This window comes from Diaporthe batatas (genome assembly GCF_019321695.1).
Source record: "Diaporthe batatas strain CRI 302-4 chromosome Unknown Contig00001, whole genome shotgun sequence".
Taxonomy (NCBI): Eukaryota; Fungi; Ascomycota; class Sordariomycetes; order Diaporthales; family Diaporthaceae; genus Diaporthe; species Diaporthe batatas.
Window position 1 is genome coordinate 1,138,385 of NW_025408548.1, and position 13,666 is coordinate 1,152,050.

The window sequence follows — 13,666 nt, forward strand, 5'->3', positions numbered from 1 at the left end:
CGGACGTGGCCTGATGTAGCCACTTGAAGGAGTTCCAAGGCGCCTCGTGGCTGCCACAGCCGACGGCGGCGTCAGTGGCGGGGACGACCTCTTGAGACATCCCATGCGATCACCATTATGATAAGTATCGTCCAACATGATTTGATAATGTGTCCATAATACCTTTTATATTTTAATGGAAGTACCCGGAACGCTTAATGCTCATATTTCGTAAAGGAACAGATCTATATCTTGATCTAGTTGTACCGCTCTTCCCTCTGTCGAAGCCACTCGGCAAACCACTTCGACTTCTTCGGACCGACCTGAACCTCCTCAGACGTGCCAACACCAATTTCCTCATCCTCCACATCCTCAAACACTTCCAGTTGTGAATTCAGCTCTCCGTCCTCCTCATCCAGGTCTTCTTCTTCGTCGTCTTGCTCATCGTCAACCCCGACACTTGCGACTGCGTCGATCTTTTCAACTACGTTGACCTCGTCGTCCCCGTCCAGGATTTCCTCCGATTCGAGAGAGTACTCTGAGCCGACATCATTCTCTGACTCTAGGCTACCGTCGGTCCCTGAGGTTGCGTCTGAGTCCTCATGGGCGCTGGCGTCGAACAGCAGTTCTGTGTCTTGGACCTCGTCTTCGTCATAATGATTCATCTTGCCTGACTCATCAAGAACGAGTTCTGAAAGTCTGAGTGTGTCCTCCATGTTGATAAATCTGGGTTTCCACACTGCGTTAGCCGAAAGTACTCTGTCGCTTGCGTGCAAATCCGAATGACCAAAATATATAGATGGCGTGAGGGGGTAGTGACGCACTGTAGAATGTTAAGATTTGTATTGAGATCTGGTCTCAAATAGAATGTCAAATAGAGCTGTAGACCAATATGGGAAATTGAAATCATGTGGCGAGGTAGGTACTGTGACTAGTAGATGCAGGAGAGATCGTGGCAGAAAGGGCGTGTTAAATAGACAAGTCAGAGTTTAAGTTTTGCAATGAATGCTGTCTTTAATCAGCATTCGATCCCCATGACTCTCGGGCGCCTAGGCGCACGCAGGGGATCGATATGCGGCATGTTAGTGGGTGAGCACTCTTGTCTGTTGGTCTCCTGCATTAGTGAAACCGACACAGGCATGCTAGATCACGTTGCCGGGGATAACGCGCTATTGATCATTTCTTGCATGAAAGCACTGTTGATCATGGTGAGAACCACTGCATTCTGACAAAATGGCTCTGTAATTGGATACTCTAGACGCCGTCCACCCTGACTCCGTGATAAGCGCCGTCTACGTTGTATCAATGGTATGTAGTCCCACCCTTGGAAACGCCGAGACAAGACCCACTTTCCTCACGCCAACTTCTCCTCTTTATGGATCTCAATTCCAGGCGGGGCACCAACAAGCGCCTTGCACTGCGCGTAAATGACAAACTGCCCCGCGACCAGGCCACAAGTCATGACCACACGCGGGCCCAGCCCAGAGGTCAGCAGCCTCTTAGGGCCGAATTCTCGCGCCAGCGAGAACATGCGCGCGGTGGTGCTCTGCGACTTGTCGCCAGCGCCCTTGTTGATGGCCGACAGCAGGGTGTCAGCCGGGTGGGACAGGACGGCAGCGGCCACACCGGCGACGATGCCCGAGGTCAGCTCCACGCCCGTGGACTCGATCTTGGTGAGCCTGGCCTTCTTCTCCGGGCCCATGGCGCGGAAGATCATCTCGTTGGCGGCCTCGTGCACGGAGAACTGGCCCACCGCGTAGGGCACCTGCTTGAACAGCAGCGGCACGAAGCCGGAGTAGAAGCCCCGGAAGCCCTCCTCGCGCGCCATGCGCATGAAGCCCGTGGCGAGGCCGCTCGCGTAGCCACGCTGGCTCACGAGACGGATGCGGGTCGCTTCTAATGGTGACAGGGCAATGTCGGCGAAGAACTCTGCGGTGGCGGATGCGCCCAGGTAGATGGCGGTTCTGTTCTGGGTTGCCTTCTCGGTCGACCCGCTCATTTCGATGAACTTCTTCTTGAAGAACTCATAGCCTGCAAACTTTCCACCACCTTGGATCAGGTACCCGACCGCTGTGGGACCGAAACCTGTGAGGAGGGCTGATGCACCTTCTTTTGCGACGATTGTGCGTCCTGCTTTGACCATGTTCAGGCCCTTCATGGCATCATCGACTTGTATCCTCGTCTTGACCACGTCGATCGGGGTAGCTGCCTGCGTGCAATGTCAGCTCATGCTTCCATCAGTGTCTATAAGGTGAAGACATACTCCATGTGTCAGAGTCGCCGCCAGGGCGCCAGCACCGAAGAATTTGACATAATCGCTCGGCCCGTAGTTTGGCAGCTGTTGCTCTTCTTGTTTGGACATGGTTGTCTAGATGTCTAAAACTCTGATGAATGACAAGCTTTGGCTGTCGGTTGTGGCACGCAGGCCAGAGATGCTGGTAGGATGCGTCCGGGGCGGCGGAGTCTCCAAGTGATGAAGAAGATTGGTGGGAGCCTTGGAGGATGTTGGAGGAACCTTGGAAGATAAGCTGGCGCTGCTGCCAGGAACACAGGACGGGGAGAATTAGCTGGGTATCAAGTTCAAATGCCGGAGGGCTGATATGTATTCGGATGTGTCGTAAACAAGTCTGATTGGAAATCTAGAGGCTGGAATCTGGAGGCCTTGCAAAACGTGAGTGGAGATGGATCTATGCGTTCGCAGGTTGGGCTAGTCAAAAGCCAGGAAGAGTACGGATATGAGAACGCGTGTAGTTAGAAGACCGAGACAGCAGAGGCCCGTCAATAAGTACGACGCGATCAGGATCTCTCGCGCCAAAGTCGTCACCGGCGGGACAGCGGGGGACTCGGCTCGATGAGGTCAATTGAGTTCGCTGGTCCCTCCAAAACGGTGCATCGAGCAAGGAACACGCGAACGCCATGGGAGACGTGTGACGTCAGTGTTACCGAGAGACGGTGGCACTTTGTTGCTTATCGCGCTCTTGCTCCTCGCTTATCTCCCGCTGTCCCGGAGCGGCCGGTCAGTGCACGGGCCTCTTGCGCGCCTTTCGGCCACCCTCGCGAGGCGAGCCGAAGGCTGCCGACCACGGTCCCGGGGGGCCGCTTTCGGCAGTGCTTCGGCGACGCGAGACTTCAACATCACCTCTCTTCAAAGGTTCTATCCTGAAGTCGCAACACATCCAAAGCACCCCGTCAAATTCAGACAGCCGATGGGGCCATTATAGAGTCCCCATTTAAACTTACGGACAAGTCCAACGAGGATAGATCCAAAGCCACACCTGGCCGCAGTACCATTTTGTCCAGTTGAAAATGGTCACCCTGTGGCGGCTAAAATTGGTCCGAGACAACTGACGAAGAAAAAGGGTCGTGAGTTGGAATTCTCACCTAACTATTGCTTTCGTGGGCATCTAGGACAACATAAAAGATTATCAACCCAACTTGGCCTGATCATTAACAGCCACGCAGCCACGATTTAGTCGAGGCATAATAGTAATCTATGATCACATCACCGAGTAACAGGAATGTCGGGCCAGGAATATACCTGGTAGAGTGCGTCGTACTGAGTTCAATAGCCATTATTTTATCGCCACCTCGCTAATTTACTCTAATTTAATCTCGGTAGACTGAATGCCAACCATGTTCATGGCCTGACCAGACAAGAGTCCTGAGATGAAGCACTCTCCAACAAGCTCGTAAACCCCCTCGGTCTCCCGCTTCGGGCGCACGACATATGGCAGAGCCATGCCATCAAATACACAGACGAGATCCCCTGCCTCGGCTGTGCGCGGGGCCCAACCCAGTCTCCCATTCATTGTGCGACCAAAGCGCCTATACATCATGCTGAAGAGCAGGTCGGGTATGGGAGCAAAGGACATTCTGGTGGATAAGGGAAACGCGGTGGCCAGAATCTCCGCAGCCTGTTTCTCGTCTTCAGCAGAATGCAAGGCCTTTTCAAACCGTCGATATTCTGGGAACGCTTTCATGGCCGGCTCTACGCGCCGGTAGTATTCTTGTGGTGCTAGAGCTTCCAACTCGCTATTGAACAAGGCATGTAGAAAGCTTTTTTCATCCTTGTGGGCCGCATCAGAGATCGCCTGGCAGTCATCCAGCCAACGATCGATTTCCCTGGCCTCCCGGAGAGCGCCAGCCAGTTGTGTGCCAGAAACACCCCAGATCGCCTCGTACCAATGGCTCTCGTCTTTTGTCAGTTCTTCAAGACGGTCCACAACCCGTCCCATAATATGCAGCTGGCCTCCCCTCACCGAAGCAGCCAACCTTGTGTTTCCAGAGGCACTTGCGAATCGGCTTACCTGATGCGATGTCACACACATGGAAGCGGACAGAGGGTGCATAGCCTGCAGCTTTTCAATATTGGGCATCCAAGAGACCGAGCAGACGGATTGTCGATGATCAGCAGAGAGAACAGAACCAAATGACCACAAAGCTTGCAGGTCCCGGGGGTCGTTGAGAGACGCCTGGGCCAGGCGGCGGGAGAGCACCGCCATCGGGCTGTCGTAGTCAATGAGATCCTCATAGGCCGAGTTGTTCTTCGAGATACCCAATATGGCAAAGATGTGATCCCTGGGATCCGCACACAGGAAATGGAGCGTGCGTGCCACCTGCACTAACAGCGGTGTATCCTCGTCAAGGAACAAGGCGAGCGTCTTCGCCCGGTGCATCGCAGAGGACATGGCAGCAGGAGGAGTCTCGAGGCTCCACGTGCAGCTTTTGCGAAAGAGCCCCACGGTCCCCGGGCACTGCACCACCACAAGGAAGAACGCCTCCACGGCCTCCCATGCCAGACTCTTTGGGCCGGCCACGAGGAAAGTGTCGTGTTCCGAGTTGGCCAGCTCCTGGATCACCCACTTGCGCGAGAACCAGGGCCGCCGCAGCAGCATCCATATGTCCCCGTATGCCTCGATCCGGCTTGCTTCGCCACCAAAGGTTTTTTGAAGAGTCTTCAAGGCCATCGGCAGCTTGTTTGGCCCCTGAGACTTGAAGTAAATGTCGTCCCAGGAGTTTGTAGCGCCTTCGGGGCAGTCAAATGTCTTCACGGCCACGAGGAAGCGCTCCAGAGACTCCATCGCCCGGGCGACATGGCCATCTTCATCACCCAACCAGATCACCGTCTTAGATGCCGCCGCATAAATCTGGCTCATGATTCGGACTTGGGCGTTCCGCTCAGGGATGTCCTCCTGGTTGATGCAGAGCGCGTCTGCCCAGATCAACCGGCCAGGCTCCGGAGCGCGGGGGGCCAGCTGGCGCAGCGCACCGTGGAGACTGAGCCCTATCGTAGCTTTCAGACCAGAGCAGCGGATCTCTGTCTGCGGAAGAGGGTCGCCCCATGCGTACGACAGGGCTTCGAACGGAGGGGCCTCATCGAGAGGTACGGTGATGAGGTCCACGGAGAGCTGCGAGTCCTCTGAATTGCCCCTGGGATGTAACTTGAGAAGACGAATTTGGCGCGAGCCCGATAGTGGGGAGTACTGGTATTTGTCTGTTTCCATGTTGTGTTGATGCAGAGGGCTGGTCGTTTGATGTCAGTCAGGGACCACGGAAACCGTGTTGACAACTCTGAGCTGAAAAGAGGCCCACTTGAGCACATGTGCAGAATTCCCAAAAAGGCAATTTGCGGCGACAGCCAGTAGCCGGCAGCCAGCAGCCAACATGGGCCTCATTTGTGTCACTACGAAATCATTGATGCGTGTCTAAAATTCAGCACGATTGGGAGGATACACGGAGGCCAGATTATTTGCAGTCAGTACCTCATCATTTGTTCAAGAAATTCATCAAGTCACCAGGCGGCGGCGGGATCTCTGCTGCTAGTATCGTATCCGAGGTGCTGCCTCAACCTTGCTGGTGAACTGGGAATGTGAAATCGAGACGGAGCTGGGCGTCGGAGTTCACGGTGGGAGATATTGTAGAAAGTGAAGAACGAATAGTGTATACTCAGTTGTCTCTCTTCCCAGCACTAATTTAAGTGCGAGCGAAGAGACTTTTATCTTCTGTCCACTATTATTACTAGTATTACGTTTACATAAGTGGACAAACAACTATAATCATTTCACCCTCGGTCTCCAAGAAGCATTCCTCGGAGCAACTATCGGAGCATATTTCTACAGATATACCTCCGGATGTGCCCGTTATCGTCCGGCGGGACCGTTCCACATCTGCCGCGCAGCGGCTGAGCCTGTTTGATGGACGCATTCCAAGGTTTGGCTCCGTAAAGCTGGCAGTTCGGGCATGGATATTGCGCTGTGGTGCATTTGAGTTGGGAAAACAGAGTCAGTTGCCATATTGCATCGCCTGATTTGATCACCTGGGCAATGAACAAGCACGGGGGGTGGGGGAGAATTCTTACCCTTTTGTGACGGCATTGTTGGCAGGACTTGATGACTGCCTTAGTCGCCACGCCATGTGCGTCAAATTGTGAGTACGCCATGACATCTGGCTTGTGCGACGACGATATATCGGGGAAGATGGCATCGCCAAAAGGGCCCCGGGATTGGGGAGACTGTACTGTGTAACAATACAGAAATCCGGGTGTCGCGGCCCCTAAGAGGCGCGTGTGACAAACCACTCGCCTCGGCCAAGCTAGGTCCAAACCATCTTCTACTGAAACTCTATGTTGCTTTGTGGTACCTACTACTGAAGTACTTAAGTAGGTACACAAGAGTGCGGGGGTGGAGCTGCGGCTGTCATCCGCGGCAACCTTAGGAACAGTGGTGCACTTCTCCGTTGGGAATTTTCTTGGCTTTCAAAATTCGAACAGGTAAAACCATTGCGTCCGGCGGTGTGTTGTTTCTATATATCTGACTATCCCGGTCAAAGCTCGCCCGGTGAGCCATTCCAGAAGTTGTATATTGCGCTCGGGATCTCCGTCATAGACCGACGATAGGCTGAGGGAATTGCATCGCTAGGGACTGTGTGAGGCCACAGAAAGCAGCGTCGGTGTGATGTTCAAAGTGGTCATCATCGGTGCTGGCCTGGGTGGCCTCGCATGCGCCGTTGCATGTCGCCGCTACGGCCTAGAAGTTGTTGTTCTAGAGCAAGCCCCCAGAATCACTCCGGTACGAAGCCACGAAACTACAGCTCGGACCTTCGCTGATGCGCGCAGATCGGCGCTGGGATTCAAGCGCCGCCCAATGCCTCTCGCGCCTTGAAATGGCTGGGCCTACTCGAACAGGTTCAAGCTAAGGCCTGCCTCCCGGATTCTTTTGACCTCCTTAGATATGAGGATGGGTCTTGCATCATACGAAGGGACATTCGGGATTCGGAACAGAGATATCGAGCGCCGTGGATGTGAGCGAAACATCATACCTGATGCCATAGACGTGACTTGCGGACTAACGTTTGTGCAGAGTCATCCATCGAGCGGACTACCACAAAGCATTATTAGATGCCGCGGTAAGTGCTGGCGCAGAAATTCGACTTGGGTCCATCGTGACCAATATCGACTTCGAGGATACAACTGTGGAGGTGAGAGGGGGGCAGGTCATATCAGCGGATGTGATCGTCGGGGCTGACGGTATGCCAGCAATGTTTTCCCACCCTTTGTGTATCGTATATAACCATTGCAGGTCTGTGGTCTACTGCCCGGGACCGAATACTCGGTCATCCATCGCCTCCTCGTGAAACAGGTGATCTGGCTTATCGAGCAACTTTGAAGACGTCCGACCTACTCGCCTTAGATGACGCCAGAGTTACCGACCTCTGCAAGCAACAGCATTGCACCGTATGGGTGGGGCCCAACAAGCACTGCGTGTTCTACCCGGTCAAAGGAGGTTCAGAGTATAATCTGGTCCTAATCAGGCCTGATGACCTGCCTCCGGGAACCAACAAGGTCCAGGGCGAAATCGGTGAGATGCGAGAGAACTTCAAGGGGTGGGACAGCAGCCTCACCAAGATCATCTCCCGTATCCCCGCTGTGTTAAAGTGGAAGATATGCACCCATGACGAACTTGATACGTGGCGCAAGGCCAGTCCCCCTCCACCACCCCCAGACTCAAAAAACGACGTCCATGGGCTGATGATATGAGCAGGGCAATGTAACCGTCCTCGGTGATGCTTGCCACCCTACCCTGCCCTACCAGGCCCAAGGCGCGGCAATGGCGGTCGAGGATGGAGCCGTGCTCGGAAATCTCATTGGCTCCCTGGTCAGAGACGAGAAAGAGTTGCCTGGACCGGCACATGAACATGTAGGCTCACTATTGCAGGTGTATGAGAAGTTACGAAAGCTGCGTACGACGACCAATGCCAAGGGTGCCGAGGCAAACCAGTACATGTTCCACCTTGAGGATGGAGAGGAGCAGAGGCGGCGAGATACCGAGCTGAAGGCTCACGACTGGATCCGTCCATCCCGCTGGAGGTGGGCAGACCCATCGGCTCAGGATGAGCTGCTTGGGCACGACGTGATTGCAGAGAGTGAAATGGCGTACAAGGAGTGGAAGTCGAGTAAGATTCACAAGATATGAAATCAGGCCACAATACACAATTTCAACAGTAATTTGAAGTTGAATTATACAAATTGATGACCGAAACATCGCGCACGCTGCCAAATTCCGGACCCTGCAGTCGGGCCGGTGCGTTCATGCAGCCGAGAGCAGTGTGATTGCGGGACGCCGATTTTCACACTGGAGGTAACAGTGGGATCTCCCACCCTTTCGGCCACTAACCAAAGAAGCCGGAGGAAGAGTGAAGTCCCTTTTCGGGTGGATGCCGGCAGCCCCGGCCTGTTAGGCCTGCTATAGACTGGTCAGCTTAGCTGCGTTCTTTGATTTTAAAGCTGACACGGTCAGACGGTCAACACCGGCACTTGCCTAGGATGTGGCGAATTCCAACCTCGTGGGCGCCGTGGTGCCGGCGCCAAGAGGGTCGACTATGGAGCCGCACCGCCAGGATGCATGAAATTTGCTATGATGAGCGTGTTTTTGCTGACCCAGACCCCAGACCGCCCAGCTCGAGACTAAATGAGATTTCCGGAGGATGCACCCTTTCGTTCGATAGCGCCAATGCAAGGCCAAGATAGTCCCCTATTGGTTATGACCCCTGATGTTCTGTGGCACCCTCTCCACTCGACAAACTATCGCCATCTGTCTGCCTGCACACCTGGGCATGCTCTTGTGGGGACTCCATCTTAGCCTAGGCAAAAGGAGTCTGTTTTTGGTCGGTATGAATCAGAATGGACGCTGTCAGTAGCTTGCACCAGTAATTGTCGTCCACAGTTTTCTACACCTCGCCGCACGACATCCAACTGCATCATGGGACTTGTCAATGCCATCACCAAGGGCACCAGCCTGGCTCTGGCTGCATCCTCTTTCTTCCCTCACGTGGTAGCAGGGGCACGCACTAACATCTCGAGGCCAACAAGCGTCGTTCTTCCTCAGGGACGAATCAATGGCTTTCGCGACGATACTCGCAACTCCGTCTATCTAGGTGTCCCATATGCCGCGACAACTGGTGGAGACAATAGGTTTGTTAGCCTCTGTAATGCTTCGCGTCGTGTGTTGCTAAGCATTCGAAAGGTGGCGGGCGCCCCAGGACGTCCCGGAATCAAACTCAACGTTTGAGGCGACTTCCTATGGGCCGACATGCCCTCAGGCCATCTCTGGCACGGCCTTTAGCCAGCAGGGAGAGGACTGTCTCAACCTGAATATATGGTCTCCCTCAACTGGAGAGGACCTGCCCGTGAGTGTCGAGCATAGCACATGATCACCAGAACTTTCATCTAACTAATTCTAGGTTTTCGTGTACATGTATGGCGGTGCTATGGTGACAGGCTCCAACAGCAACCCTCAACTCCAAGGCGCCAACTTTGCCCGCAATGGAGTTGTCTACGTCAACTTCAATACTCGCGAGAGCATATTCGCGTCTCCGCACTCTTCAGAGTTGGATGATGCAAGTCCTGAAGAGTCCCAGAACTTCAGTATCCTGGACGTTGAGAAGGCTCTCGATTGGATCCACGACAACATCCGGGGTAAGAATTTGAGATCCCCATTACGTGTGGACCAAAATGAAGGAGAGCTGACATCAGAACAGCCTTTGGGGGAAACCCTGACCACATTGTGTTTGGTGGTCATTCTTCAGGCTCCGTGCATGTCGATCACTACCTCTGGAACCACCCCGATACGTGGCTCAAAGGTGCCGTGCAGATGAGTGCTAATGCTGTCTCTGGCCCTGCCTATGCCCCAACCAACGAAGCCCTTGACGCTGTTGCCACCGAAGTGGGATGCCCTGCCGGCGGCGATGGTCAGATCGACTGCCTGCGCAAGGTTGACCTCTATGCTTTCCAAACCTCCAACTTCAACTCGACCTTCAACACCTGGTTCACTCCAGTCATCGACAACATCACCCGCCACTCAGACTATGCCGCTCGCTTCGCCGCCGGCCAATATGCGTCCCACGTTCCCCTCCTGACTGGCACGTCAGATGGCGAGGGCACTATATTCAGCCTCGTCTACGGCGGTGAAAACACCAACTTCAGCTCCTGGATCAACACCTTCGATGCCGACAGCGCTCATATCGAGGATTCTGTCTTGATTGAAGCATACAACGCTTCCGAGTACGGAAGCGAGTCACTCCGGAGCGGCGCTCAGTACGGCGACGCCCGCTTCAACTGTGCGGTGGACTACCTCCAAGACCTCCGCAGTGCCATCCAGGATACTTGGGTGTACCGCTTCTTCGGCGCCTACGACAACGTTGTGGGGCCACCCAATACAGCCCCTACCCACGGCACCGAGGTCCCTTTCTTCCACGGTGGAAATGAGTGCTTCTCAGGACTCTCGGGAGTTACTGAGGCGCAGCAAGCACTGGCTGATTCTATCCACCAGTGGTTCGTCGAGTGGATTAAGAATCCCTCTGCCGGTCCTGGCTGGGAAAAGGTCACACCTGAGTCCGGCCCACTTGTCGAGCTTGGTGTCCCTGGTGACGAGACGTCTCTGATCGCGGCATCGACTGACGAGTTCAACGGTCGCTGCCAAGCCGTATGTCAACCAAATCGTGATGCCACCATTTCAGCTCTTGCTAACTAGCTGTCAGGTCTATAAGCCGGCTTTTCCCCGATATCCCGTCGTTCAATCAGTGGAAAGATTGTTGAACTAATTGTCACAATGAGAGTGTCTTTGCTTTCGACCCGCGGAAAGCTTATGTCCAGTCGCGATCCCGAAACCAGATATAGTGTACAGATGAAAGGACTTGTATGACTATCTGCCAGGTATATAGTGAAAGAGCCCAATTTCGGGTATTAAGTGCTTGAGTACTTAGGTGTGACTCTTTCTGCAGTCATAAAATCTATACACAAGACTCGGCTCAACGGCATCGAATTCTCCCCCTCAGCGCTGGGAAGGTGGTTGCTGCTGCCCTTTCAACTGCTTTGTATCCTAAGTGCAACAATTTTAAGCGCGTCTTCCAAGGCAGATACGGCGTCATCCGTAATCTCTGAATGATGAAATGGGTTAATAGACAAGTTCAAGTCATCATTAATCCAGAGGGAGGGAAGAGTGAGGAGCACCTACGATAGTGCGTTACTAGCCGACAACCCGCGACTTTCACTCCACATGGCGAGACGATACGAACGAATTCCTCGTCCGTGATGTCCAGGGCATTCAAATCGAGCCATACCATGTTGGTCTCCTGATCTAGACCTGGCTGTATACGTCCGCCTAAGGACTTCCACGTGCCTTCCAGTCGCCGGGCAATGGCATTGGCACGCGGCAGGTGCTCACCCGATAGGAAGACCGACTCTATACCCACACGTGCTGGTGCTGTCAATACTCCTATCTGACGCATGCCACCACCCATGGCCTTGCGAAAGTGTCGGGCGCGCGATGCAATATCTGGAGAGTTGGATACTAATACAGAGCCACCGGGTGCACCCAAAGACTTGGAGAGACACAAAGTCACGGTGTCTGCCAGCAAGCAGTAAGACTTGAGAAGATAGCGTGCGTTCTCGGCTGCTTGTGTGGTCGTCAAACCGGCTTCGCGCGGATAACAGGCATTCCAGAGCCTGGCTCCATCGATATGGACAGAGATTCCCTTGGCTCGAGCATAGTTGGAGATTCTTTTAACCTCCTCCAGGGGAACAATTCTGCCACCGATGGTGTTCTCGATCGATATGACTCTCGTCGGAGAGCAGTGGGTGTTTCCATCGTCAGGGATAATATTCGGTATAATGTCCTCAAGAGTCATATAAGCACTTTTCTTTGGTATGACAGGTATCATCTGAGCTTGCGAGAAGGCTGAGACCGTTCCACACTCGTGCAGGAAGAGATGACTTTGACGGTTGCAGATGACGCTATAGGGCGGCTGCTTTAACAAGGACCGAATGGCGATCTGATTGCCCATCGTTCCAGAAAGCACAAACACGGCGCTGCGCATCCCTGTGATGTCTGCTGCGAATTGTTCAAGTGAGTGTGTTGGTTGATCCTCGGAAAATACATCATCCCCGAAGCCTGCAGCGTTAGACAGGATCGAAGTAAGCATTTCTTCGCTTGGTGTGGTCACTGTATCGCCTGGGCAAAAGTTAGTTGATTTCCGGAACTGAGGTACTCGATTGCACGGAGGAGCTTACTGCGGAAGTCGTTTGCTGCAGAGGAACTTCTCTGCTCTAAGTGAGCTTCCCAGTTGTGTAGCGCTTCAGTAGGCATTTTCTTTATGCCAGGATTGAGATATGAGATCTGTTTGCGGTTGGAAGAGCATTGCGGGACAGCTATGGTTCTTCTTCTCGAAGGCCTCAGCAAAGAGATGTGTCTCAACATTGTTGCACTCTCAGTGTCAATAAATCCATAAGTTGTCGCTATCAGTGTCTGTCAGGCTATCGAAAAGACAGTGTTTGGCATGGAAAGTTGTCAGAAGCCGCAAGATGACAGAGAAATCTCTCTATTTATCAATTCGCCAGCCTACTGTCATCAGATATTGGCAGATGTACTAGTTGACGGCCATCTATACCTCATTGTGAAGTCGGCACTTGGTGTGGCACACTCCTTGCTAGAATACCACTTAAGTGGGATCCATCCACAATCAACAAGTGTGGTCAAATGGTATTATGATAGAAGCGGCTTTAGCTAGATTATTTTATTTATTTCATGATTTAGCTATCTATTATATTCTTAACCCTAAGACTAGTTACTAGTATATATTATATGTAGTTTCGCTTCTATTCCGTAAATGTCTAAGGATATACATAGCGCCTTCATACGGTAGTAAGCATTTAAGACCGTATATATTATATATATAATAGTTTCGTTTTTAATCCCTATATATAAATAAGTTTAAGGATATATATTAAGTAATTATTAACTTTATATTTAAATTATAAGTTAATAATTAATTTAAACGTTAAGAAAATAATAAAGAAATAAATATATAATTAAATAAAAAAATATAATATAATTAAAGCTATCCTATATATAAAGTCTATTTATTACTTATTATATTTTTTAAAACTTTATAATTTAAATTAATTATTTTATATTATAACTTCTTATTATTATTATAATATTTTTATTATACTTTTAATATATTATATAAAGTTTATAATATTTCTTATTACTAAATTTTAAATATCTATTATATAAAAGTGAATAAATCCTTATTAGTAATATTGGTATTAAGGTTAACCAAATAAGATAGTGCTTTGGTGAGCGCTTTAGCTCCTCATTACTATCAATTCCCCGACGCCACTGTGCAGCCG

The 13,666-nt window shown here is 51.9% G+C and overlaps 5 protein-coding genes across 5 annotated transcripts; 2 read left to right on the forward strand and 3 right to left on the reverse strand.

Moving 5' to 3' along the window:
- Positions 1–140: 140 nt before the first annotated feature.
- KVR01_000577 (uncharacterized protein) lies at positions 141–1,079 on the reverse strand. The gene is made up of 2 exons (XM_044786782.1): positions 804–1,079; positions 141–705 (listed from the first exon to the last, which is right to left on the reverse strand). The coding sequence occupies exons 1-2, from the start codon at positions 887–889 to the stop codon at positions 237–239; spliced, it is 555 nt and encodes a 184-aa protein (XP_044650526.1). The 5' UTR covers positions 890–1,079; the 3' UTR covers positions 141–236.
- A 123-nt stretch (positions 1,080–1,202) lies between these two features.
- On the reverse strand, positions 1,203–2,887 carry KVR01_000585 (uncharacterized protein). Its single transcript, XM_044785877.1, has 2 exons — positions 2,243–2,887; positions 1,203–2,188 (listed from the first exon to the last, which is right to left on the reverse strand). Exons 1-2 carry the CDS (start codon positions 2,339–2,341, stop codon positions 1,334–1,336), a joined length of 954 nt encoding a protein of 317 aa, XP_044650534.1. The 5' UTR covers positions 2,342–2,887; the 3' UTR covers positions 1,203–1,333.
- Positions 2,888–3,575: 688 nt separating this feature from the next.
- Positions 3,576–5,483, reverse strand: KVR01_000909 (uncharacterized protein; the record flags this gene model as incomplete). Its single annotated transcript, XM_044784073.1, has 1 exon — positions 3,576–5,483. The coding sequence occupies one exon, from the start codon at positions 5,481–5,483 to the stop codon at positions 3,576–3,578; it is 1,908 nt and encodes a 635-aa protein (XP_044650858.1).
- Positions 5,484–6,932: 1,449 nt separating this feature from the next.
- Positions 6,933–8,450, forward strand: KVR01_000915 (uncharacterized protein; the record flags this gene model as incomplete). The annotated part of the gene is made up of 5 exons (XM_044781376.1): positions 6,933–7,046; positions 7,094–7,278; positions 7,338–7,504; positions 7,557–7,903; positions 8,019–8,450. The coding sequence occupies 5 exons, from the start codon at positions 6,933–6,935 to the stop codon at positions 8,448–8,450; spliced, it is 1,245 nt and encodes a 414-aa protein (XP_044650864.1).
- A 618-nt stretch (positions 8,451–9,068) lies between these two features.
- Positions 9,069–11,405, forward strand: KVR01_000410 (uncharacterized protein). The gene is made up of 5 exons (XM_044793855.1): positions 9,069–9,448; positions 9,501–9,663; positions 9,718–9,952; positions 10,015–10,958; positions 11,014–11,405. The coding sequence occupies exons 1-5, from the start codon at positions 9,237–9,239 to the stop codon at positions 11,074–11,076; spliced, it is 1,617 nt and encodes a 538-aa protein (XP_044650359.1). The 5' UTR covers positions 9,069–9,236; the 3' UTR covers positions 11,077–11,405.
- The last annotated feature ends 2,261 nt before the right edge of the window (positions 11,406–13,666 follow it).

Excerpts from the sequence above, each read along its gene's own strand:
- KVR01_000585 (XM_044785877.1), bottom strand. The coding sequence starts at position 2,341 with ATGTCCAAACAAGAAGAGCAACAGCTGCCAAACTACGGGCCGAGCGAT. Across the intron at positions 2,189-2,242 it reads CGGCGACTCTGACACATGGA|GCAGCTACCCCGATCGACGT; the intron begins GTATGTCTTCAC and ends CATTGCACGCAG.
- KVR01_000577 (XM_044786782.1), bottom strand. The coding sequence starts at position 889 with ATGATTTCAATTTCCCATATTGGTCTACAGCTCTATTTGACATTCTAT. Across the intron at positions 706-803 it reads ACAAATCTTAACATTCTACA|ATTTATCAACATGGAGGACA; the intron begins GTGCGTCACTAC and ends GTGGAAACCCAG.
- KVR01_000410 (XM_044793855.1), top strand. The coding sequence starts at position 9,237 with ATGGGACTTGTCAATGCCATCACCAAGGGCACCAGCCTGGCTCTGGCT. Across the intron at positions 9,664-9,717 it reads CAACTGGAGAGGACCTGCCC|GTTTTCGTGTACATGTATGG; the intron begins GTGAGTGTCGAG and ends AACTAATTCTAG. Across the intron at positions 10,959-11,013 it reads TCAACGGTCGCTGCCAAGCC|GTCTATAAGCCGGCTTTTCC; the intron begins GTATGTCAACCA and ends ACTAGCTGTCAG.